This window comes from Aythya fuligula, chromosome 1 (genome assembly GCF_009819795.1).
Source record: "Aythya fuligula isolate bAytFul2 chromosome 1, bAytFul2.pri, whole genome shotgun sequence".
NCBI lineage: Eukaryota > Metazoa > Chordata > Aves > Anseriformes > Anatidae > Aythya > Aythya fuligula.
The window spans coordinates 63,276,920-63,303,163 of record NC_045559.1 but is presented as its reverse complement, the minus strand read 5'-3'; the positions used below and the strand labels follow the sequence as shown (position 1 = coordinate 63,303,163).

The 26,244-nt window shown below is 47.9% G+C and overlaps 1 protein-coding gene across 1 annotated transcript; it reads right to left on the bottom strand.

Moving 5' to 3' along the window:
* Nucleotides 1-5,328: 5,328 nt before the first annotated feature.
* On the bottom strand, nucleotides 5,329-20,218 carry SINHCAF (SIN3-HDAC complex associated factor). The gene is made up of 6 exons (XM_032201786.1): nucleotides 20,172-20,218; nucleotides 11,931-12,078; nucleotides 10,027-10,126; nucleotides 8,953-9,079; nucleotides 7,674-7,824; nucleotides 5,329-6,855 (listed from the first exon to the last, which is right to left on the bottom strand). The coding sequence occupies exons 2-6, from the start codon at nucleotides 12,056-12,058 to the stop codon at nucleotides 6,693-6,695; spliced, it is 669 nt and encodes a 222-aa protein (XP_032057677.1). The 5' UTR covers nucleotides 12,059-12,078; nucleotides 20,172-20,218; the 3' UTR covers nucleotides 5,329-6,692.
* Nucleotides 20,219-26,244: the final 6,026 nt, after the last annotated feature.

The following is a 26,244-nucleotide window of genomic DNA, read 5'->3' as shown; positions in this document are numbered from 1 at the left end:
GTCACATAAACATTAGAAACTAGATCGTAGCTATAGGACAGAGTGCTACACTGAGCACCAGCCTCTTGTTCAGTTTACAGGGAATTGTGCTTAGGGGAAGGAGGAGGCTACCCAGAAAAGGGTAACAGCCTGGCAGAGATAGACCCCAAATGACAGAGGAATCAAAAATGGAAGCAGACTTTGGATCCAAAGGAGTAGGAGTGCTTGTGCCTAGCAGGGAGGGGAGGACATAGGGAACGTTACTTGGAGATTTTCAGCTGTTTTGCCTATCTTGCTTCCTAAATCGTTATTTAAAGGACAACAAACAACACCTGAGCAAAGGGTCAGGGAAGGTGTGAAGTTTGGAATTTTACTCTCCATACGGGAGAAACAACCTGCCACTGAACACAAATTCCTGAAGGCAGGAATCTAATGACAGACATCTCCATTTCCCTATAAAACAGTAATATAGAACATGCTTGAGGAGGCACAGTGCCCTCCTACTCCATGCACCTGCATGCAGATTAGTCAGAGGATACTGACTCACTGGTCAGCACCTTGTGGTGTCCAAAGTCCTGCTGGCTAACTGGGAACAGTCCTTCATCTGTGCTGAGCACTAGCTAAACTCATCATGCTTTCTGCTCCCTCCTCACCTCTTGTCAAGTTGCTTGGAGCCACGATGATGCTCACAATAAAAGCCACATAAAGAGCAACACACCATTTAAAAGAATACAAACATTGAATGTGAACAGCCACTCTATTCTGCCAATATCACGTAAAATTTCTAAGGTGACAAAGAAGCATTTCCCCATAGCTTTGAAGCTGTTGTCAGAGCTGCTTAATAGCAGTCACAGGTGTACATGTGACAGCACCTAATGCCACAATTGAGCCTTTGCGAGCCAGGCTGGTACTCTTGGATGCACAGGTGCTCCGAGAGTCCACCTGGCCAGACTCAAATGCCGCCTCTTGCTTTGTGTCTGTCTGGCCTCCCCACCTCAGAAACAGCCTCACCTTCCACAGGCCCCAGATCCCATATTCCCCCCAAACTCCCCTGGGTTTAAGCACACTAAGTGGCTATTCTCAACAGGCAAGAGGTTACTGCAACAGATAAAATACTTTGCTGAGGCATACTGATCCAAGCAAAATAGGAGCTGCTGGTGCCTACAAGATGTTCTGCCTCTGTTTCCCCACCTCTCTTCTTTGGGGTTTGGCACACGGTCTTTGCATACCCTTGCATACCTTACTTCACTTGATCAGTCAAAAAGAGCTACCAGCAACAAATCTCTTATTTCTGTAACTACCAGCCCCAGCTGGCAGGTGACTTTCCTGGCTGGCTTCTAACTACCATCAGGTGCTCAATGCCCCACAACAGGTATGATTCATTACGTGATTACAAGCCTACCCAGGAAATTGGGCTTTCCCAGTAAAATACACATAATTTTCTTATTTCTTTCTTCAGTGACACATGATTAGGATGGAAAGCACCAGCACCTGCTTGCCCACGACCCAGATGCTTGGTGGAGGGGCTCCCTGCAGGGCTGCCCGCCTGCACCCACCACCCGGTTTGTGCTCAGGGTACCGGGGCTGAGGTGCCCCATGCATTGTGTGGCTCAGGAGCAGAGCTGGATGGACCATGGGGCACGAAGAGTCACCAGCAGGTGACTTGGCTGTTGCCAGAGCCAGACGGGCAAATGAGGCGAGACCTAGAAGGCACAACTAAAAGCTTGCCCCTGGCAGGACACTTCCAAGAGATGCCGGGGGAAGAAGCGTTATGCATTAAGCACCGTGTGGTGTCTGCCTGTCGAAGCGGGAAGCCACACATTTCTGCTTTCCACAGAAAACCCCACGTCCTGAGAGCAAGCAGCCAAAGCCGTGCCAGGGCCGTGCCGCCATCTCACGGCGCCAGCTCCGGGTGGGGCCGGTGAGGGCGCGGCCTCGCCCCGCCGCGCTGCGGCCCCTGGCGGCGGGAGGCGCCCCCTTCACCGCCCCTTCATGGCCCCTATACCGCCCCTACACTCCTTCACCGTCCCGTTCTCTCACTGCCCCTCAGCCCGGGGGCGATCTCCATCGCGGTGGTGCTCCCGGTGCGATCCAGGCGGCCTTCGGGCACTTACCTGGTGTGGGAGGGATGGGTGATGCCCAGGGTGGTGCCCGCTGGCGTCTTGGCCAGGAGGAAATTGTTCGCACAAAAGGACATGATTTTGAGGCACATCACAGCCAAGACGCCTCAAAATAGCTTCAGCAGACCATAAAAGCTTACAAACAATTGTGGGTGCAAGGTGCGAGTGTGATCAAGGCTCGAGGGCCTGCCTGAAAGCTCAGCGCACCCACACCTGTAGCAACAACATCACCCCAGGAAATATCATCCAAACAATTCTAATAAGAGAAAAACAAACCCAAAATTCCTTGTCACAAACAGTGTGAAGTCTTAGTGTCACAGTCCCTTCGGATACATTCAGAATTTATTAGTTCTGAAGTTCTACGTGCCACTTTTTCCCCACAATGTCACTTCTCTCCTCCCCAGGCCCCTATCGGTACAACTTGCCTTTCCTGCCCCCACAGAACACAAAGCCACCATGAGGAAATAGATTCCCCAACAACTTTGCTAATCCTACATATAGTTATCCTGCAAGGGAATATAGGTTTTGGAAGGAAGCCAGGAGGTTTTTCCAGGTGTCACTTCCAGTGGCCCAGCTGAGCCTGAAAGAGGAGACCTGGACACATGCTCCCTTGCCTCCTGTGGCCAGATTTCCACGGGAAAGAATTGGAAAACAAGAGCCAAAAGTGACCCGTCTCTGTGGTATGGGCAATCATGGGCCAAGTCTGCAGAATACACAGTGGTTCTGCTCTTAGACCTCACCTACGCAGCCTAAATAATGTCATTATGCACTGTTTAGTGTTATTTAGTAGGGCCTTACCTTTTTCTTATATTACATTGAAACTAATTTTTTGTACAACTTCAGGTTAGAAGAGTTGCAACTGTTTATTGACTGGGGTGGATGCCACCCAATCTACTCAGAATGGAGGTTACAGACTCTGTTGCAGAAGTAAACAGGAAAAGAAATGGTCACATTGTACACATCAAAATAAAATTAGTCTCTATATAGTACCATGCAAAAACGATCTGCCACGGTGCTTTACCAGCAGTACAGAGCACTGAACTGAGGCTTTGGAAATCTGGGGTCTGCTGCTGGTTCATTGGTGACTTCCAGCAAGATACTTTCTGGTCACACATGTCTCCTTTTCCTCATCTTTCAAGTAGGCATGATACAATCCTCTGTAAAGCATCTTTGCAGTAGGCCAGTATTTTAGCAGATGCTTGGCAGATGCCACAGTTGTCACTGAGACAGCTGATCCAGGTGAAGCACAAGAGGACTTGAGCCAGGATTTTGCCTTCTGTTCTCACTCCACATTGCTCTCAAGGAATCTTTTCTCCCCATTGTTCCCACAGGAACAGCTTTCCCATCCACAGGTGTAGTCATCCATGAGGTTATCTGCTTCACACAGAGTACCCCCTCCACTGAAACTGGTGTTTTCAACACACTAGGGTTAGCCAAGACACCTCATCAGCCCCAAGAGTGGAGTGGCAATGGAAAAGAGAGAAAAAAATCATTTGAAAAATGATGACCATTGCAAGTAGTGAGATACACGCTTCTTTCACATGTGTCTGCAGAAGATAATATATGAGCAAAGTAGATCCTGTCACGCTAAAATCGCATTACTGTTGTTGTGCAGTCTACGCAGAACTTTCACTCAATTTGTTTGTTTCTACATGAAGCTCCAGATATTGTTTTGCTCAGTTTAAAGTAAAAGGCCAGTATTTCAGCAGGAATAAATCAAGTTCTCCACTCAAGTCTGAAATAGTCTCTTGCAGTATTGCAGTACACCACTATGCTTAAGGTTTTCCCCACTGTCAGGGAATAGCCTCATCTTCCAAACGCAGTTACTGCCATCTCCTGCCAGAGACCTCGTTCCCACCAGCCTGCTGGAGCAGATCCCAGCTGACTACGCCTGTCGTGGGAAGAAACTCTCCAAGCTGCAGCTCGGTACAGGAGCACTTGTCTCATCCACTGCCTCAGCTGGATCTGGAAAGAGATGTTTCCACATGCTGTCAGCACCAAATTTTTAATGCTGTTTCTTCATTTGGCCTTTGCTGGATGCTGGTGAGCTATCAGACATCAAACGCCCCAGGAATACCGAATTTCAGCACCACCCATTCCAGTAAAGGAATGGCCATTACACACGCAGCGCCAAGGGAAAGCTGGAGAATTCTGCCCTGAGACTGTTGTCTGCCACAATAAGCACTGTATCCTCCCCTTGCTCTGCTCCTCTTCCCAAATTAAATAGCAAAGAACTTGTTTTTCAAAGAAGAGAATTATTTTGCTTCCATTCTCCTCCTCCAAAAAATAAAGTCTTGAAGTCTTGTTCAAACAGGAACACAGATTGCATGAGCTGGTTCAAACACTAAGCCTTATTAAATGGACAGCTGAAACAGATGTTTATTTTCTAAATAACTCTAAATTTATTTATTACCCTAGTAAAAAAGTCTGGATTACAAGTGTCTGAACAGTATAAAAGTACAAAACAGGTTCCATAGATTTCTAATACATTAATACAAAGTGCATGACTACATACAGTTCATTTTGCATTACTACTGGGAATGGAAGAGGTGGGAGGGAGTAGGGGAAGCAGTTGGCGGTTGAAATCTAGCAATAAATAAATAAATACAGAAGAGATGATCCATTTCAGAGCACATCCTACCACCAATACTGCAGCCTTAGGTGTACAGAATTACTGATGCTGAAAACACAAACTCCAATAGAAGCAGGTGTCTGCAAAAATAGCTAGGACTCTTGCTTAAGCCCTTATGAGACATGACCAACCTAGTTAAGCAGTTATACAAGCAAGAATCCATTTATTTGGTTGCAGATGAAAGCAAGGTACTTAGCTTTGTCCTCCCTGCAGAATCTCAGAGTTTAGGAAAAACAAAGTAAAATCAATGAAAGCTGAAAGCTGTAAGGCTGTGATAAGTTAAAGCCTTCCTCTGATGTTCTCCCCAGAGGTTGGCCTATCCAAGAGAATGCAGAAAAAGAAAAAAAATAAAGCAGTTTTGAGGGTGGAGGCTCCTCTTAAAACCTGCATATCTTTCCCTAACTATATTTTCACTTGCTAACCATTCCCATTTCAGGAAGTGAGATTACATGGAAATCCAGTCCTAAGCCCTACCCACCAAAGTATTATGCTGATGACTCACAGAAAAAGGAAAGCTTGTAGCAGTCCATTGCAGAATATCCCAAGAGAGTAATAACAAGAAAATCCCATCCCTCCCTCCCCCCCAACAAACAAACAAAAAAAAGCATAATTCCCAAGTTAAACAACTTAAACCTTCATAAAAGGAACATGAATCAACTGGGAGCTACAACTGCAGCACACTCTTCCAAGGAAGCTGCTTTCACCCTAAAGGCAAAGTGGAGTTTGAAGGAGCGTTGCAACGGTTTGCACACAACTTTAACTGGGAATCTGGGTAGAAAATATTAGAAAATATTATCTTTTGATCACGTATGCAAACAGCTGCCTCTATTCAGCACAGCACCATTCCTAACAGAAGTCTTCATATTTGCATAAGTCCAGTATTCATAAAAGCCTCGATCTGCTGGTCACTTAACAACAACAAAGTGCTGCAGGGGAAGAGCTCCGAAACAGGCGTTGTGAATCCAAGCCCCAGGCTGGAATCCAATTGTGTCCCTGAACCAGAGCCTGACTTTAGCTTAGCAAGGGGCTTGGTTCTGTGTCAGGTCTGAAACCAGCAAGAAGTCTGGTTTGTGGTCACATTTCAGCTGCGCTGAGCCTACAGAAAGCAGTTATTCGGTCTTGGCCATCACCTATACCTAACTTGGGCATCGGGTTGTTCTCTTGGTCCACCTCTAATTACCAGTCAGTTACTGCATGAAGTCAACTGTCTTGCTGCTAGGTTAAAACAAAAACAGCCTCCCATTTCACCGTGTTCGATTCTTAGGCAAATCTTCCTCCTGAGCTACGGAAGGGAGCACTCCTACCCCTTCCTGAAAGGATCTTGTGCTGGGAGGCTTTCTCAGATAACTGTCACTTACAGCAGAGATGTCTGCAGCTAACAGTCTGTGTCATGTAGGAGGGAGGAAATATTTGTCTCTGTTACAATGTCAGTAGTACAGGGTGAGATCTCCACACCTTTAAAAATATATATTTATATAACTAGAGAGGTGACTTATAACATCTCTATGCATTAGTTTATCTTATTGACTCATACATGTCTAAGAATGAAATATTTTCTTCGGAATTCAAGGGAGGTTACCAACCAACCTTAAACAAATGCCTTACAACCACTGCTTCTTTCAGTACAGAAGGATGAACTACATATACTTTAATATACAAAACCCCATCCTCAGGTTCATTTGTCAAGGGGGGGGGGAGGGCAGGAGGATTAGAGGGACAACCTTGCAGCAGCATTCAGCTTTGCTAAGTGTTCCATAGCATCTTAAATATTATGTACAGTCTTTCTGAAAGGATACAAACTGGCTTCAGAGTTTGCGGAATTGTAGCAGTAAAACCCAAAACAGTTCTAGGGAATAGTCTTTTGGCAGCATAGCAGGTGTCCAATGTGAACAATCACTTTTCTAGTATTTTTTCCAGAGAATAAGAGGGTCTGTATAACCTTCCCCAGCTCTCCGAAGAAGTCACCACTCCTCTTGGGTGGAGATTGCTGGTGATTGTGGTCCTTCTTGTTCTGGCTTCTCAGTGACAGACTTTTTATTGCTACAGCAAGGTTTGAAGAGATGAGTGTCTATGAGGACTTCCCCAAAACGCCCTTTGTAAATAATTCCACAGCAGACCTTTTGCCTGGAAGAAACAGAAAGGAGAGATGCAGATCATTTATATGTTTAGAACATAGAGAAGTTACAGAAATGCAAGAAAAAAAAATCAGTTTGGCTCAAGAAACTACTTTGAGCCTCCAGCATTGTTTGGCTACGATAGAAGGGACAAGACTGCTCAGAAAGGAAAAAACAAGTCTGTGTCTAAATCCACAACACCACTTTGGGGAAGAAAACAAAAACAATAAACCATGCCTGGAACAAAACTAAGTCTCCCGCTTCACTTCCCAGAGAAATTTCAGACACACAGCTATCTGAACTAACCTTGACGAGAATGCACTTACAAACACTATTTGAGAGGAGGCAGCAAAGTCACAACAATTTCAATACAGCAATTAGCTAAACAAGGGATTAGCGTGTCACAACAAGCAATAAAAGATAAACCTGTCAGCTCCCAGAAACCCTTGTGGTTTTCCTCCCAATTTTCTAACTACCATCACAGGTCAGGATTTGCTAAGAGCACCTATGTATGTGATAACATCACATCTACAGAGTTTTAAGACAAGATAACTAAAATCAGCAATTTTATCTGTTACTCCCAGAAACAGAAAAACATTTCTCCAGCAAGCTTATTAGTATTTAGGGAACTGGGGGGGAGAGAGGAAAAAATGCCATGAACACACAGCATTCATTTCCAATAAAAGACACACATTCTGTAACACTCAGTGACTTCAACGATACCACTGAAACAAGGTCAGCAGCAGCACTCTGCAAGGAAGCAGACTCGAGCACTGAATGTGAAACAAATTGCTGTCTGCACAAAGTACACGTTCTGTTGCATTTTACCTTTTCCAGTACGTGAGATCTAGAAAGGAGAAAACTGGTGTTCTGCTGGACCCAGCACTCATCTCCATGTCAGAGCCCTCATCAGACTGGTTACTGTAGCAGGGTGACTGAGCTGGGGAGGCACTTGAAGTGGTGCTGTGGGCATCAGAGTCTGTAGCAAGGGGGAATAAATGCAACAATCAGAACATGCACTCAGAAACTTATCCCTTCCCTCACTTTTGGAAGTTAACATACAGATTGGGACCAGAGAGAAAGGCTTTTGTCATTGACACTTCTCCCACTTGCCCCTGCCCATTTCAAGATCCTTTCTTCCCCTTTCTGTTAAAGTTCTGCAAAGCTCTTCCCATTAGTGCAACGGATTAGGTAGTGTTAAGTTCTAGCTGGATCAAGACTATGAGCTATGGAGTTTTGGTATACAGATGCACACCTAAATAAAGGGCTACTACCCTAGCTTCCCTCCCGCCACCCACTCCCCTTGCACCTAGAGTGATGTAGTTAATTCTCATTGCATTGCATAAGGAGATACAAGATCTTTGAGCCTGGGCCTCTATTAAAGAGAACTCTTCCTTCAGGTCAGGTAGGATAATCAAAACAGAGAAGACCAATGCAGCAACAGTTAAGAAGGTGGAATGCTTGCTTTAGAGGAAAAAAGCTAAGTTACAGACATATTTAGAGCATTACTGGCAGATGGCTTTGTTAGGAAGCTAGGAATTCAGATCTATTTGAAGAGCCTAAGTGCTAGTGGAAAGAAATCACCAAGACTGGCAGAGGAAGGTGTGAGGAAACTGTACAGAGGAAACATGGCAAGAATTTATAGGTGGGAGGAAATGTAGGCTAAATAGAATGCCTAGGTTTAAAGCCTACATGGAAGAAAAAGACTGATAGTGGGTGGTATCAGCAGATCAGCCTCTCTTGGGGAGAGCTGAAGACAGCCAAAGTTTAATAGTGAGAGCAAAGTTTTTCCTGGAAATGCGGTGTATAGGCATGGGATGTAAGCTACACCTCCCAGCCGAGCTCCCTGCTTCCCACTGCCTCTAAGCTCCCCTTGCCACCCAACACAACCCAGCTCTGTCAGGCACCCACCCCACACACAAGCTCTCCCCCACTTCACTTCCCCCTCTCTCCAGGCACACAGAGATTGAGAGTTCATGGAAACAGAGAGCACCTAAATGTGAGAGCATAACTGAATCTAGAAAGCGACTCAGCTTGGCCAGTTCACAGGAAGCTATTTTAGGGGAGGCCTCAGCTTTATTATCCAAATCTGTTTGGATTTACTTACTGTGCCGCTTGAATTCCTTTTGCAGCTTGCTGATTTGATTGCTCTTTATCCTGCTTCCAGAGAGAGTTTTCATTTTCTTTGGTTTCAGTGTTGTTTTCAGACTGGGTCCAGCCCTAGCATCTACGACCTATAAGACAGAAAACACACACATAATACTTCTGCACCAGGCCCAGACACTGAAGGTGATCAGAAACAGTTTAGTTAAACTGGGGCAATTTTGTGCACTGACACTCTCATGTTTCACTTGTATCTGGTTTCTAAGACATGCATCTATAGGATAAGAAGGCAAAAACAGTTTAAAGAGCACATTCAGTTCAACTTATTCCTTCTTCCTATTTTGACAGATTCGGTTTAGTAGGCAATGGTTGTTTAAGCCAACAGAGATTCAGTTAAAAGAGCGACTGCCAGCTTTGCCCTGGATTTTTTTGTTTTTAAATCATAAATTTAACTTCTGAATAAAAAGCTAACGCTAGTAATAACCATAGCTCTGGCTGCCATTATCACCAAGGCTTCCTGAATAAATATTATAACATACACAAAGAATTCCGATCATCTTCTCAGCCCTAGGCCCAAACCAAATTAGATGTATCAAAACAGAATATATGAGTAGGAATAGCTGTGAGATATTAGTCTTTAATTATCTGACTAAACCACATTGATTTATGTGTTGCTTGAGCAAGTCACCTTGCTTGTTCAAACTATTAAAAGAAAAAAGAGAGACCAGTTTTGGACAGAGGCCAATTCTGAAACGTTTTGAGTGTCATAAGAGACTTCTGGACAAAGTTATGAGCTTGTGAAAACAAGGAATTACAAGGTAGGTTAGTCTGTGGCTCCATCCAGGGCTTACACAATTGCAATTTGCACATATGCTAACCAAAGACATACAAAAATCATGTAACAGGAAATATCCCAGTCAGGTTTTAGAGATGCTGAGGTTGGGCAGAGAGTGTGGGTGAAACAGCAATCCCCCAAACCTTGCCAGCGCCCCACTCCCCCACCTTCCCTCCCCCAGGAAGGACTAAGGCAGAAGTCAAGTTAGCTTTGGAGTAGAGCAGAAATAGATAGTCAACTAACATGATTCCAGTTTTTTTTGGATCCTGCTGGCAATTTTTTCCACCTTTTCACCAAAAGCACACATGCATTGCAAATATCTCCTGAGCGGGCCTCGTGGAGCCTGGCAAAAAAAAAAAAAAAGAAAAACAAAAACACAAACACAAAAGTTACTTGGTAACAGTTAACAATAAAGATAATCGTTTGATAACAGAGCAAAAAGCATAAGAAAGAGTTCTCAAGTTCTGTTTTTCAGGCATGACAGTTAATCTGGGGGCTCAACCTTTCCACCTGAAGACCAGGTCTCCCTTTCAGAAAACATACTTCCTCGTAGAAAGAAAATGCATTGTAATCTGCTTCCAGAGGGGTGCTAAAACCCAGCCCCATTAACTTCTATTTTTTTTTTGTTTTGTTTTAAACAACAGCTTCAGTGGTTGGATTGATTTGATTGGAGAGGGAGGGAGAATAATTATATTCCTTGAATGTACATTGGGGAACAGAACTCAGGTCTGACAAAAGCTTATTCAGCTCTTAGCTTTCTCACAGAGCTTTCAAGGATGAGTAACAAATACATCTAACACACTGCTGCATACGTGTAAGATAATGTTTCAGAAACAGTAGTCTCTGGAACAGCAATACTTGCTCTCTTCTAACAAGCTTTCTTCAGAAATCATCTCTACAGCTAACCTGCAGAAGAAATATAAAGGGGATACATGGCAAAGTTTTCCAGCCATTTAAATTAGAGGACTTTGAAGCATTTGTAGATGAATGGGGCAGGCTCAGATAAGCCCTTATTTGCTCAGTGTTAAGACTGCATTTTTACCTTGGCAAACATATTTCAGATAGCACAAGACCAAAAGTCCCGGTATATTGTAAGCTTCTTTATTGTGGTTTATAAAAAAAAAAAAAAAATGCAATGGACCTTCACACAGTCTTTCCACTGCCAAGGACAGCAGCTAAGAAATATGACAACGAAAACTGTCAGCATCAGATTTATGAACAAAAACCCATGGTCAATACAAAGCACTATAAAACTGTGTGCAAAGCACTATAAAACTGTGTGAAAGAAGTGTTTCTAGAAAGAGGTTGTAGGGAAAAGAGAAAACAAGAAAGGAGCTGAAGACTCAAGGATGCAAAGGTTTACACACGTAAAGCTAAACACTGAAGACAGGAGCAGCAATCGTGATACACTTTTTTCTTTTTTTAAAATATGATGTACTTAAGTTCCACTTTGGCCTAAGATTTTGATGAGTTAATCCAACAAGACCGGAAGGAGAAAAGTAGAAAATGTCAACAACAGACATTCTTCCTGGGAGAAAAACTTCATGGAAAACTACCACATAAACAGCAGATTTTTTTTTTTATTGCCCCACAAAAATTTCAAAATAAACAAAGTAAAAAAATAATTACAAGCTATCACAGAAGAATTTGCCTTGTTGACAATTCAGTGACACAGATTTAGACGAAACACCAATGTTTGAAAAAGTTAGAGAGATCACAGCAGCTCATATAAGAAATCACTGATATTTACAGTTTTGCTTATCAGTGCTTTCAAGCATCATTATGTGCAACTTCACCTAGCTGGAAAGTTGGTTAGTTGATGCTTACTTCTCATCAGAAGGAGTTTTCAATTAGGAGTTTTAATAACATATCAATAGGCACTATTTGAACAACAGCACCAATCCCTGAAACAAGGTACAAGTTTTGTCTAACATGCTCAAGTCTCCAGAATGAATGAAAACCTCCACGGATCTGTGCTGCCTTCCGCCTTGTGCAGGGACTTAAGGAAGATGACTAGATCACTGCACATGCTGCAAGGGAGGAGGCATCAGCCAGACCTGTCACTGCTGTCATCTACTGCGCGTCAGAGACTGCTTGGAGACCAACACCCTGACTGGCTGCAGTGGTGACTAGAGGAAGAATCTTACCCAAAACAGTTCTGAAAATCCTTTTCGTAGCGTTTACTGTCAGTGAAACGGGAACTGGAAGATTTAGCTCTGCAAATACAGCAGCCCTCTATACTCCGATACATCTTCGGTTTATGAAAGCCAAACATCTTTTCCTCCCAGCTGTAGCCTGTGGAAACAAACAGGAACTGCTGTTACATATCAATTCTAGATACTGAGAGAAAAATCTGCACAATTCACCGGGCAAACCAACATTAGGCTGTAATTTGGGATGGGAAACCAACAGATTACGCGACTGCTCTCGTGCATTGCCTCAGAACAGCAGATGGACCTAAATACACTTTCTTATTTCCTGAATGTGAACAACAGCTGGAATATCAAGCACTACCCAGCCAGGACTCACAACAAGGGCACTGACTACGCAATTCTCCTCCAAGGGCACCTCTACAACAGCACAACCCAGAGGCATGAATGCAGCCGGCGTGGCTCAGGGAAGCCGTACCCGTACCTGCGGCACAGCGGGCAGCAGGCTGAGCCGTGCCAACCTGCCCAGGCCCCTGGTTGCACAGCAGCGGCTGAACCCCGGGTGTCACAGCAATGAGGCTGTCATCACCTCCGCTGGAGCCCCCGCCTGCCTGCCAAGCCTTGCTGAAAGTGAGGAGGAGTTGCTTCAAACGAGCTGCAGCCATACCTCTAGGCTGTGGGGCAGACATACCTGAAAAGCCGCTCTGGAAGCGGCAGGGTGGAGTCCCACCTCGCCCGCAGCAGCTGTGTCTGGAGCTGGAGCATGGCACCCAGCAGTGCTTCTCCACAGCCAGGCATAGGCAAGCGGCCTGGCTGCCTCCCGGCTCCACACGCCCTCCATGAAGGGCACCCTGCTGCCAGGGTGAGGAGAGGCCTCCCTGCCACCATTGCTCCTCAGGCCCAGTTGCCCCGGGTGCAGACTCCCTTCAGGCCCAGTTTGAAGGCAGCACAGAGCTCCTAAAGTGTTTCAGGAAACAGAACTGAGTGGCACAGAGCTCCCAAAGCACTCTGACAAGCAAAACTGAGTGAAGCGGGTGCTTCAGACAGCCCACTGGTGACAGGAAGCTGAGAACTTCTGCTTTTAAACACTGGAAGATGGAGCCATGCAAATAGCACACAGCTTTCCCCCTTCCCCTAACAAAACAGTCAAGTCTCGTAGAAGCTAACAAAAATCCCAACCTCTCCCTATCACAGACATCAACTGAGCCACCTCTGCCATGCCCCAGTAAAACAAACTTGTCTTACTGGTGAATGCACGTGCACAAGGGTCCGCCCCCACATCTTCACCTGTAGAAAGGCAAGGGAGGGACAGAGATGGAGAAAATTAACCCGAAATCTGCAGTCTGCAGCACCAAGACTTGCCTCATTTGTTACAGCAACACAAAAATCTGAAAAGCAGGGCCAGCTGACGTTGAAAACTCACTTTCACAGAACAACCATGCCTAGTGTTACGCTTACATTGCTGACAGAGGTTACGCATGGGGAAAGAGTTCCTCTGCATTTTTACAGGATCGCAGCACCAGTTAATAAACCACCCAGGCCTGGACACAGTCCTCTGCACGGAGGTGGAATTACTCCCAGCAACACCCCTGCCCCGCAGGAGAAAATCAGAACACGGTGGCACTGCAAGACAAACACCCGAGGTTCCCAGGCTCCAAAGAAAAACAAAATTCAATGTTTTATCTAGTACTACTGGTCAATAGTCTCACACAAAATCCACTATGACAAGGAACCCCGACTTAGCTGAAAGCGTACATGTTTACATCTCATAACACAATACCGCTGGGTCCCACTGAGGTTGTCTCCTTGCAATTACTGCTGCACAAACACATATAAAGACAGGAGTCACTCCCAGACAACTTGTGCAAAGCGTGTTGAAGGCAAGGGGCTCACACGAGCTGAATGCTGAAGAGATCCTCCAGGCTTAAGAGACAGGTGGAAGAGGGGACAAGCCTTCCCTTTCCTTTTTGCCACAGATTTGAAGTACTTATACTCTTCTTCTTTGTGCCCATTCACAGCACAAGCTCACCTAGAGCCAGGTTCTCCCAAGGCTCACTTGCACCCATCTCCAGCAGCATCACCCCAAATGCTGCCAGGCTTCCTACTTGCTGCTGCCTCTATTAGCACAGCAGTGGCCTGGAGGCCAGGAGCAGCTGCAATAAGCCAAAGAAGGTGTCAGGCTAGAGGCATGCTGAATGAGTTTGCTGAGGGAAGGTTAGACACTACTCTGCTTGGATGTTTTCAGGAGCACTTATTATGAATGCTCCGCTGAATCAGGTTCATATCCCCGGACTGTCAAGACAAATCAACAAAGGAGTGTCTAGGCGTACACCTAGAATATGCATTTTGTTTCTTAGCATCCAGAGTACCCCTTCAAAGGGGAGTGTATCTTGCGGATACTGTGTTTAACAAGCCTCTTGAGATCCAACAGTGTGCTCATCTGGGAGTTTCCAGCTACCAGCGATTTTAGATTGCTTGACTACCTTAGTCTGTGGTCTGCTGCTCTTCTTTAAAAACCCAAGGACTGACTGCGGGCATGATGTTCAGAGCTACAAAACTTAAGCAGCAAGAACACCTTGACTGCTACAGGGCAAGACGTAAAACTGAGCTCAACAATTTGATTAAATTTTTAACCCAGTTTCTAGCAGAAACGTGGACACCAATGAGAGGATCTCTGTCACCAGCTGCTATTTATACCACAGCAGAGTAAGACGCGTATTTTACAATTAATGTTCTGGCAAAGGCTGGCATCAGACACGCACACACTGAAAATATTTTGTTTTGCATCGTTGCTGCCATTCTCACAGGAGCAGCCTTTCAACACGATCTTTCAATAGAAGGGAAACTAGTGCCATCTGTTTCCCACTTGATGAATGGTCAGCAACGGTATTACCATATATCATGCCTGAATGGGGAAAAGTTAGTAGCAAAACCACAAGTAAAACAGATTTCTCTGACAACTGCATCGAAGTGCAGTTATAAATGGAAGGCGTCCGTCCAGTTACACATTTAACCCTGAACAGTTGCCATTTGACCATTATACACTAAATATTCTGGAAAGTTTAATAACTAATGCAGACTGCATTTGAGTCTAGAGATGCTGCTGAACTTAAAGCAGTCTCAGCTTCCATTCTAAACCATAATTGTGTCTAGTGCTCAAGCTGGCACTACTTTTCTATAGACTTCAGCATAGTTAGAAGTACATGTGACTGGGCCATTTCAAAGGTTTCACCTGAAAGATTTGCAATTTAGATCTCAAATTAAAACTAGGGAGTTAGATCTGCCAGCTGCTGTAACACAGCATAGCTTGCCTACCACTGCAACGCCTGAATCTGAGCTGTGGAAGCTTAACCATGGAAAATTTGGGGCAGATAAAAAGCTGGTGGGTAGGAATGCAGCTCCACAGAAGTTAAAAGCATTGCACAAGATAGTCTTGCCAAATTTAAGCAAGTTATTTTAAATATATGAAGCCTTTTAAATCAACAGCTGCACAGAAGTTAAAGGGACCAATTACAAGCAAAAAAAAAAAAAAAAGAAAAACAAACCAAGTCCTAGCGAAGCATGTTTGTCATTCTGCAGAAATGGAGATTTATGTACATGTAGGGAGCACTATTCCCTTAAGTCAGGCAGAAAGGGCTCCTCTTCCCTGGTCTACCTGTAAAAGGAGAAGCTGCTGATGCCCCAAGTCCTGCTTTAAACAACTGCTTTAGCAACTTGAATGGAAACAATAAGTTCTCTCCATACTTCTGCCCTCTCACTTTTGGAAAAGTGGAGAACTCTGAGTCAAGCAGAGAACAGCAGAGTAGGTGAGGAAGAAAAAAACACACCCTGCTTAAAGCATTTGTGAAAAGCTGCTACAAGGCAGCACGTATCGTATGTGTGTGAGAATTGTTTCATGCTTTCGTTGCCTGTCAGGACTAGAAATCAGGACTCAAGTTTTCTTTGCAAAATTTAATTTGATGATCTAAATTAAAAGGTATTGCTTCAGATGCTCATTAAGTTTTCAAGTTAGGGAAGAACTTCTGAACTCTTCCGATTATTAAGAAGAGCCGAGCCACTTTCGTTTGCTTTTCCAGATTCCTTCTCTATTCTTTATGATTCGCCCAAGAAGAACGATAAATCTTGTAACAGAAAAGGAAGGAGTTCCTGGAGGGCAGGCACATCTCCCTTTGTAACACAATTATCAGGCCGGTCAGAAGGCACATGTTCACCTGCTTCTTGCGAAGCTGAAAGAGAAACATTCCCCCAGGTTACAGGAGAGCAAAGGGATGCCAATCCTGCTACTCAATGCCTCGCTCTCTTCCCATCTCCTCACTCTGGCCTGGATCTTTCTCTTTTTCCTGCAACCTTCCAGTGTACTGTCAGAAAAAAAACACCTGCAATTAATTTCATTTCCCTCTTCCGTGTACATAACAGCCTTGGCACAGCCTCCCTGAAGTTGAACTACAGAAAACTAGCATCTAGTCTACATACAGCAACGCAGACAGTTCTGGTCAGGACAATTTCACAATGCTCATCGCTGTAGCATTTAATTAGAAACGAGAAACACAGCCAAAGTTTTTTATTGTTATTTTAAATGGGAATAAATACCTTGAAATACAGAAAGACTGTAAGTGTTCTGGCTCTTATACTTGCAAGTTCACATACCCAGACACATGCACACAGTGCTTCTAGAGCTGTCTAGAGAGCCAGAAGTAGAGCTGCCTGTCTAGCTCATGAACTCCCAGGCCTGTCCCTCTGCTGAAAGAAACTGCAATCCCTCCACCAGAAATCACCTGTAGGACAGAGCACTGTACATCAGCAGAGGAGTTGTATCAGGGACTCAGTATAAACATACCTCCCCCTCAGTTTACATGGTCCAAAAAGAAACTTTGTAATAGAGTTAAAATTGGATCACAGAAACATATTTTAACATGCATAAAGAAAGACTGTTCCAAGGAAGGGGTCAAGCTGATAGAATTTGAAAGTGTAACTTCAATGATCAGACTTCTTTCAGTTGACACCTGTCCTTACAGCTCAGTGACTACCTTCCAGCAACCACAACTGTACAATTTCATGTACTGCACATTCCTCATGATCCCTTTCTCTTCTCCCAAAACAACTTTATTTGGAGGAAAGTTGTGTTTGGCCACTGCTACAGTCCAAGCACATCAGAATGAAATAGCATCCCAGGGAGGTTTTTGCTCGGTGAGCTGAGTGAGAACAGTAAAAGGTCAAACTACATCTTCAGGAATCTTTCCTCTGCCAAAATAAGTAAGCTAACTGTTTTGCTAGTTGTCTGCAGCTACTGTTGTGCACTCAGTGCTGCAGTGAAATCTTCACATATCAGATGCAGCCAGCAGCAGCTACCAGACCATGCAGCAAAGTCAGAAGGGAAAGTTTCCTTCCCTTAAGACCAGACCACTTTCTGTCTGGGCCACAAGCTGTCCTGAGTGAAATATGCAGTTGTCAAGCTGCAAGGGAGCCTCCAGCCCTACTCATCTTCAGTGAGAAATAAGAACCTAACCCCTTCAGACAAAGGAGAAAAGCTAAAGGCTAAGCCACTTGGGCGTTCCTGCAAACTTCTATGCGGTTAGTGCTCCAGAAGGGATAGGCCAAAGCATGAAAACAGTAATCAGTAAGATTTGCATAGGGAAGAAAAGAAATCCCAAACCTGTCCCACCTGCAGACATTCCACCTTGAAAGAGGACTTCCCCTCTGAAACTCCTGTTGCATAACTAAAACCTCGCTCGGCCCAATCAGGAGCCCTGCAAGGAAAACCTGAGATGTTCTCAAGCAAGCTGCCGGGAGTTCAGTCTGTGATGCTTATCTGAGCACAGCCACTGCAGCTGGTACCATGCTGTCTGCAACCACCTGCTGCTGAAAAAGCATCATGGACACGTGAGATCACAAGACACCGAACAGATATTTTATTATTTCATGTAGAGAGAGGTAGTAATGTACCTGATGGGGCTGCAATGGAAGCCGTAGTTATTTGGCAAAATAGCTGAAGTGACTTCACTAAGAAGGACTCGTTTCCATGTCTTTAAGTAACAGTAGTGGTCATTTCACTCGGACTTTGGACCGACCACATGCTACAGAAATTCACGAGCCTGACTCATGAAATGGAGTCCCGCCCCTGCATTCTGCCTAACCACTCAGTCTCCAGGCCTGGCTTCTTCTTTCTGCTAAGAAGCAAGTGCCACAAGAGGTGCAAGTCTGAAGCAGAAGTTGGCTGTGAAGTGGGACCGTGCATGTCCCTCATCCCACTGTGAAAGCGCTGGTACAAGCCACCAAGTGCTGAGAGCGAATGCAAAGCAGCCAGTTGGGTGACACAGAAAGAGCTGTTCAGCAGGGGCAAGGCAACAAACCAGCACAGTTCTAACGCTGTTTGGTCATTTTTAAGCTAGCTGAATTTATCAGCTCTCAGCATTCCCTTCTCCCAAGCAGCCGGGGTGTTTCCTTTCGAAAGGGAGGACTGAACGCATGCAGTTAGCTCCTCTCTGAGGATCCTCTGGCTGGGAGAGAAGCGAGGAGGAATTTCTCCTAGAGGCTCTGAACTCAATCCCACCTACCTCCGGTGTGTCTGCACGCCCCAGGACTCGCTCCTCACTGATTCACTGCCATGGGCTGCACATCTCTGCAAAGCTGCAACTCACTCGAGTGCCAAAGCAGCCGCGTCCGCTGGTGTCAGCGGGAAGACAGCCAGCCCAGCACCTGCCCCTGCACTATGGGGTTCTTGTAATCTTATTTTCTTTCCCCTCTACAAAAACCGAACTGCACAGCAAGCCCGGCCACGTGCAGGCGGGGGAGACGGGGGTTTCCACAGCACGTGCCCTGCTGCCGGAGCAGTCCCACCTTGGGAAGGAAGCACATGGCAGCGGAGGGGTTTTGCCGGGGAAGCACCACGCTACTACTTCGCCTGCTCAAGCGTGCACGGAGCCGTCTCGGTGGCTGTCAGCAGACAGAAAGCTCCTCAGGGCTGGCTGCGGACACTTCTCCCCCACAGCAAGCACATGGGGACGGCGACAGGAGCCCGGTGGCAGCATCCTGAGCTGGAGCCGCGCTCCAGCGGCAGCAGGGCGCAGCTCCAAAAACTTGGTGGCAATTATAATAATTAGCGAAGCGATTCGGGTCCCGAGGACTGGCAGCGAGCGGGGAGGAGCAGCAAGCCCCAGCGGGGCCCGGCTGCCTGCGGGGCGGCCGCTGCCGGCGGTGGGAGCCGCTTGGGGGGGCCAGGGGCGGCAGGATCGGCCCTCGCTCGCCGGGACCGAGCCGCCGGCAGGTCCGGCAGGTCCCTTACAGCCCTTTGGGTGCAGGGGGAAGGGAGCCGAGGCCGGCCCCGAGGAGCCGCGTCCCGGCAGCTTCCCGCCCGGCACCGCGTGGCGCGGGGGCAGCGCCGCGCCCCGGCCCGTTAGGGCCGGGAACAAAGAGCCCCCACCCCGCCACCCCCACAGCCACCCCCCGGCGGGGCGTCGGGCCGCACGGAGTTAGCCAAAATTATTTTAAAACCCAACCAAACAGCCCGCCCTGCCGCTCGCCGCTCGGCACCGCGTGGCGCAAAGTTTGGGCTCCCCCCGCGCATCGCCCCGGGGCGGTGCGGGGCCGCGGCACACGCCAGCCCTTTGTTCCCCCCCACCCCAAAGCCAGGCTCGCCGCCGTGCCCTACAAGGGCTCCCTGCCGAGCCCCGGCTCCCCGCTGCCGGCCACCCCGGGGCCGGCCGCCGCTTCCCCCCGCCGCCGCCGCCATGGCCGGGCAGGCCCCGGCCCCACGTGTAGCAGCGGCTGCCCGGACCCCCGCGGCTTCGCATCGCCCCCCAGGATCCCTGCCCGGGCGCTACAGGTGTGCGCTGCGGGGCCGCACCTGCGCCAGCCGCCGCGCTCCGGGCTGGGGAAAGGGGCACGGCTCGGGCAGGGCGCCCGCAGCCCCTCCACGCGGTCCCGCTGCGGGGCTGAGCGAGGGGGAAGGAGCCGCGGGTCCCCCCGGCCGGGGCTGCGGAGGGGCGGCCCCGGAGCGGCTCCTCCGCAACTCGGGGGGCGAGGGGAGGCAGCGCAGGGCAGGGCGCACGGCAGCCACGCGTGTCACGCCGCCCCGGGGAGACCAGGCAGTGGCAGCAGCGCCAAGCAGCAATGGGAACGCGCACGGGGAAGGGGCGAGCCCCCAGCCCCAAGCCGCTGCACTTTCTGCTCCGCACTGAGCAGAGAGAGAGGAAAGAAGGGGAGAAGAAGGGAAAAAGAAGGGGAGGAGGAGGCACTCACCGCTCCAAGCGTGCTGGCGGAGGGGCAGCGTGCTGTGCTGTGCTGTGTTGTGCCGTGCCTTGCCGTGCGGTGCTGCCTGCCCTGCCCTGCCTCCCGCCCCGCCTGCCAGCCCGGGCGGCCGCGCTCGCCCCCGCGCCCCCTCCCCTCCTTTCCCGCGCCCGCCCCTCCCATCCCCGTCCCGCCCTTCCCTCCCCGCCCCGCCCCTCCCCTCCCGCCGCTCTGCGCACGCGCCGTTCCCACGGCCCCATTCTCCTCAATCGAGCCCTGCACGCGCCGCGCGCCCCATTGTCCTTTTAAGGCAGAAAGGCCGCGCGGGAAGCCTACGGAGGAGGAGGGGGTGGCTGGGGGGAGGCGGCGCCCATTGTGACGCCGGCGGTGACCTCACGCGCGAGGGGCCGGCCCGCACCTGCCTCCCGCCGCGGGGGCGGGGCCTCCCCGGCCGCTTTCCCGCCGGCGCGCCGGGAGCCGGGGCAGGGGCGCGGGGGCTGGAGCCGGGGTCCCTTTAGGGCAGCGCAGGGCAGCAGCGGGGTCCCTGGTTGGCGTGCTGTGCTCCTGCGTGCTTTCAAACCATCCCCCTCCGCCTGCTTCGTTACCTGTGCTCCCCTCCAGACGCAGCCAAACCCGAGCTTTCATTCAGCCTGCGGGGCACAAGCGTGGCTGGTGCTGAACGGGCTCCCAGAGTACGCAGATAGCGTTCCTACTGGTTTTAACTAGCCGAGGGAACTCTACCAGCTCTTTCAGCAACTTTCCTTTGCGTGTAAGATGTCCGCTTTTATCTGTTTTTCTTTTTTGAGTTGAGGGAGTGATTCTCTCAGACTTTTACAGCGTTTTCCCATTTTGTTTCCCTTCTGTACGCTTCCGGAGACCCCTCTGTGACATTCCTTCCAGCCCAGTGCCGCCTAGTACAGCATTTAAATCTCCACATGGGAACGAGATGGCGTTTTCAAGGAGCAACGTGCTGCATCTGAACCAAACCGATCCCGTGGTCCCCACAGATGGCTACGTGCCTTTACCCTGCTGGCCCCCAGGAGGCTTTAATTGCCTCCAAGCCAGGGTCAGGGAGCCTGGTCAGGTATTTATTTGCCAGCTTTATGCTGGCACAGACCCCACAGCACAGTGCAACTCGCAGGCTTGTAACTCGCAATAACAAGAACAGCTGATGCTGTAACCCGTGGAGGATTTCGGTTTCCAAACAGCAGCCTGCCCTGGCCTGTGAACAGCTTGGCCATCCCTGCCCTCTCAAAGGAAAACCATTTCTAGCCGCTGAAGTCCAAAGAACGATGCATAAAGAAGAGCACGGTCCAAAACTTTCATTTCTGGAACGTCTCCGGTTTCCTTGAAGCCTTCACTGATGACATTGCGGGGGCTACCCTATAACTTGGCAGTGATTTGAGATCTCAGTTTTGGCTGGCAGCCATCTACCAGTAAATAAAAGGCACTTCTATAGCTAATGAGCTTTCTCCAGGGTTCCTCTAGCCCCTGCCCCTCCAGTCAGCCACTTGCGCTCCCCACAGCATCAGCGGGACGCTTTGTCTGACTGCACCACATAGAGAGCTGGGGATCAAAAATAGCCCCACACTGGAGCCAGCCTTAGGAGTTTAATTTAAGGGAAGTGCAGCCACCTGAAACAGTGCATGCTTCTGTTTCTTAAGGGTGCCAGCACTACAGGTAAAGCCTCATTTGGCACGGCTCTTAGCGGTGCTGCTGTTGTAAAAAATAAAGCACCTTGGTAAAAGAGGAATATGGGATCACAGAGATCACGGGTGACCTGGACTATGAGTTTTAGACAGAGGAGTTGCTCTCATCCAGGAGAGCTCTTAGAAATATTTACTTTTAAGGACACACGTGGTCTTTAGAAAACTAATGGGACTGTGGCTGTACTCCAATTAAGCTTGTACCTTTCCTGGACGGGGTCTTAATTATTTCAGCTGGGAAGGTGAAATATGTCAGTGATGTAATAAAAAAGCTAACCACAAGGGCTTTTTATATAGAAAACATACATATATTATGAGTGCTGAGACACAGGCACTAATGCAGAGGAAAAGTAGGACATTAGTCAGCTGAGACATCTGATCCCATTGTGTTATTTTTCAGTATTAATGAATAAACAAACACAAATAGGCTGCTTGTTGGTAGGTGAAGAACAGCTGTCAAAACCAAACCCAGGCAGCTGCTCCTGCTTTGAGATTTCACTACAAAACACTTTTTACAACTTAAGTCATTTGAAAACTTGCTTCATTGGCTAAATGCCTGGCCAAGGGATTTAAAAAAAATACCAGAAGTTCTTTCAGGGGGAAAAAAAAAAAAAAAAAAGTGTTGATTGACATACAATTCTAATTAAGATTTTGCCACAGAGTAAAATTTAAGAGGGAGCTATCATCCACAGATCAGCACCCACTTGCACTGGTTGTCCATGTGAGTAACAGCAAATGAATTTTCTGAAGGCATAAATGCTCACAGAACTGATAGTTTAAAGCCAATGCATTAATAAAGAAATACGGTCCCTCTCTATGCCCCGGTTGAGGCCAAATGACAGATGGCTCCAAATGAACAGTGACAGCAAAGTTTGATGATGACAAAAATAGGTGACACGATGTTCCCAGCACCAGGGTGAAGTGCCCAGTGGATCACCAGTGCTGCATGGATCAGTAAGACCAGCACCCCGAACTGGTTCTCGCCTAGGAACAAGGCAGAGCACTTATATCCCAGCCTAAGGAAGGAAGCCGTCAGGGTTTAATAGAGAATAATAACCTCTCCGATGAGTTTTTAATTGACATTTCAAATTCCTTCAGAGGAACATAATTCTCTTAAATTCTTAAGGATTGCTCAAATTCTATAGCAAAATAAAAAAGATCCTTTTCTATTACTGTTTAAAAACCTTTCGTGCAGCTTCACGAGAGCCCCTCATTTCTTTGCAGTGCTTTCTTTCATCCCTGCTAAAGCCAATAAGACCATTCTATGAGGATTTATCATAAGGCGATTTGAAGATGCCATTAAGCAGATCAGCCCTGTCCGCCTGCCAGGCTGTTTCCTGTCAAGAAAGTTATGCCCCCTTATTCTGTCATTTGAGGCACTTCTGAAAACGGAGACTAACATTTGGAAACCCAGCAGAGCTCTTTGCTCTGAATTGAGAGGCCTGTCTTTCCCAGCAGCATGGGGAGAAGTTCCAGATTTCACGTGGACAACTTTGGAGTAAGCTTTAGGGGCAAGAAAGTTGTGAACTGCTTTGGAGAGTATTGTGTAGGCCTGGTCTCAAGTGGGATCACTTAGGGGACAGAATTTGGGATTTTCTTACAGGTGTAGATGCTCCAAACTCTTACCCTGATCTCTGCTAAATAACCACAAGCAACCTGAGGCTGTATCTTTCCAGGTAAAAGTCTTCACCCACCACCAAGGGTCTCTGTGGAGCCTTCCTAGCCTACAGGTCTGTTCCCAGTGACCCTGCTTTTGGACAACAGTACCAGCAGACAGAACAAAGGTCCATAAAATTATTTTTCAAGAGAAGAAAGAAGAACCACCACTACCACCACCACCACCAAAAAAACTGTTTCCAGATCAAGGAGCAGCTAGCTGAAGAATGAGATCAACATAGCACAGAGATAGTCAGGGAAGCAAAAAGGCATGTCGAGGATGTGGCAGAGTTTGGCTGCAGGGAGCCACAGAACTGTAGGGAAAACATTTCTCTGTGGGCAGAGTTTTTAACCAGCCAAAGCAAGGCAGAGGATAGTGATACAAACCTCACCAAGCTCAGCTACAGGTGAATAGTGTCATGAGGAGCTAGCACCTCGCTGGCCTTATTGCCAAGCTGCCAAAGATAACAGAGTGCTTACAAGTCACCTGGCGAGGAGGAAGAACTGTGGGCAGCCTGGGCTAACCAGAGAAAGGAGGAGGGCGGGAGGAGATGGTCCCCGAAGGAAATCTGCAGAAGCCGAAGCCCTGATCATGAGCTTTGAACAAGCAGCCAAGAACCAAGTGGAAATCTACCACTGAAATCTGGAAGGAGGAGCTGGAGGCAAAAATTTTCGTAAGGGTAAAAGGGAATGGAGCTGGCTAACAAAGCCACCACATTACACAGATAACTTCAGATAGCTTAATTGGATTGAATCAGCTAATTGGTCTGCAACAAATCAACCAAATTTGACATTTAACATCCTCTAAAAGCCAAGCCAAGGGCAGACAGAGAAAAAGGACAGGCGGGGAGAAATCAGCAAAGGAGGAGGCAGTGAGAAGAATGTAAGAGCCACCCCCCTCTGCAGGACAGAGGCGTGCCACTGAGAAAATGAAAAGATAAGGAAAGGTGAAAGACTTTCCAAGAGAAAGCCTTCACTCACAAACCCATGTAGAGAAGGGAAGGGCAGAAGAAGGATGGGCAAATTTGATGTTGTTCACAGAAATGTCCAAAAGTTGGGTGCCATAATGGGTGTTCGTGGTCAGGGGTTAGAGAGATGGAAGACTTAAATAAACAAACCTGGACACACATCTAACCTTAGTGACTTCCCGCAAGGCTGACTGTCTGCTCATATTGCAAATTACAGCATGCCAAGAAGCCCAGGGACCCAGATGTTGCCTCCAGGGCACATCAGAGCTTGTACGCAGCATGAACTGTGTGCTCCGTAGGCATGGGGTGATCTGACAGACATCTCAGGGCCAGTGGGAAAATTCCTCTGTCTTCACTGATCCTGTGGTGCAGAGACCAGCAAGGAAGCTAGCACCAGTACCGCATGGGCATGGGAGAGAAGGGATGCAATGGGGTACTGACCCTGTGAAGGCAGAGGTGGTGTTCTGCAGCTTATCTACCTCTCTATGGAAGATGTATGAGGCCTCCCCTCTGAGCTGTGCTCTTTCTCACATGGACTGGGTGACTGGGGTTGTTTGGGAAGGGCTAAGGCTGATGACATGCCATGGGAAGGGACAATCCCATGGGACTGAGCTCGTTTGGTCAGGTTGGGGTCCCAGCCAAGCTGCAGTGCGGGATGTGGGGGGCACCTGGGCTCACAGGGAAGGCTGGTGAGCGCTCATAGGGTTACTGGAGTGGTGGCACCCCAACTACATCCCTGCCCCTTTCACGAGCCCCCAGGGGCTCCTGGAGAAGCTGAACGAGAGCAACCTGCAGGAGGTGCCCTGGGATGGCATCGCCCTTCAGGCACGGACACATTTCAAAAAACAGCTAAACAAAGGGATTGCTATTTACAGCATGGCCAGTCAGAGACACTCCAAAAACTGGCCTTTCTAAGGCCAGCTAGCAGTGTGGTTTGTGAGGTGTTATTTTCAGCATGCTGTCAAAACAAATCTCTGTCCATGGCTGACCTAAGTGACTCTTCTTGTCAGGACAACTGCCCTTAGCAGTGACTGAACCAGTCCTAATGCAAGGCTTCAAAACCAAGAGCAATGGTTACTGGTTGGTTTGTACTGCCTGTGGGATGGAGGTGGGATGGCTGGCTATGAGTGACATCTTAAACTGGTCCTTGCTTGCTCTGGGAATGCCAAAGCCACATATTTAGAGTCAGAGTTGAGCAGTTATTGGGAAACCATGGACATCTGATTCAATCCATGTAATCAAAACAGAAGTTTGAGAAAGGGTTAAGACCCTCCTGTGTAGGCCGATTACTAGGCTTCAGACCCCTTCCTCCATGGCATCCAGCACCAGCCATGGTCCCAGACAGCCCCAGGATTTCAGCTCTGACCAGCCTGGTGTTTCCTCTGCTCCTGGATCCTCAAATTATTTCCAGAGAGGCCCAAGACACTTGGGCACGGAGCCCTCAGGTGCAGGGCTATGTGGGTGCCCGGCATGTAGAGGCGTGCGGCGAGGCTCAGGCCTTTCCCCCTTGTGTGTGTGGAGAAGTGCGCACATGCTTCTTGCTTGAATGTTTGGGCCAAGTTTAACCCCCTATAAAACACATCCTGCTGTAAATCAGAATAAGTAGCCATTCATAGGAGGCCTGCAAAACAGGAGGGGGTTTGTGTGTGCCATTCTTGAAGGCAGCAGCAGCCCTTTAAAGCCTCTTTTATAAGCTGTGGCAAAGGGGCTCCCAGCGTGCTCCTTACCCTGAGTCAGCACGTAGATGCTGGCTGG

What these genes read in the sequence shown, in the direction of transcription:
- SINHCAF (XM_032201786.1), bottom strand. Translation starts at nt 12,058, where the DNA reads ATGTTTGGCTTTCATAAACCGAAGATGTATCGGAGTATAGAGGGCTGC. An exon ending in GATTTTCAGAACTGTTTTGG is followed by an intron (nt 10,127 to 11,930) that starts GTAAGATTCTTC and finishes TTTTTTTGCCAG; the next exon opens with GCTCCACGAGGCCCGCTCAG. An exon ending in GATCTCACGTACTGGAAAAG is followed by an intron (nt 6,856 to 7,673) that starts GTAAAATGCAAC and finishes TGTTTCTTCCAG; the next exon opens with GCAAAAGGTCTGCTGTGGAA.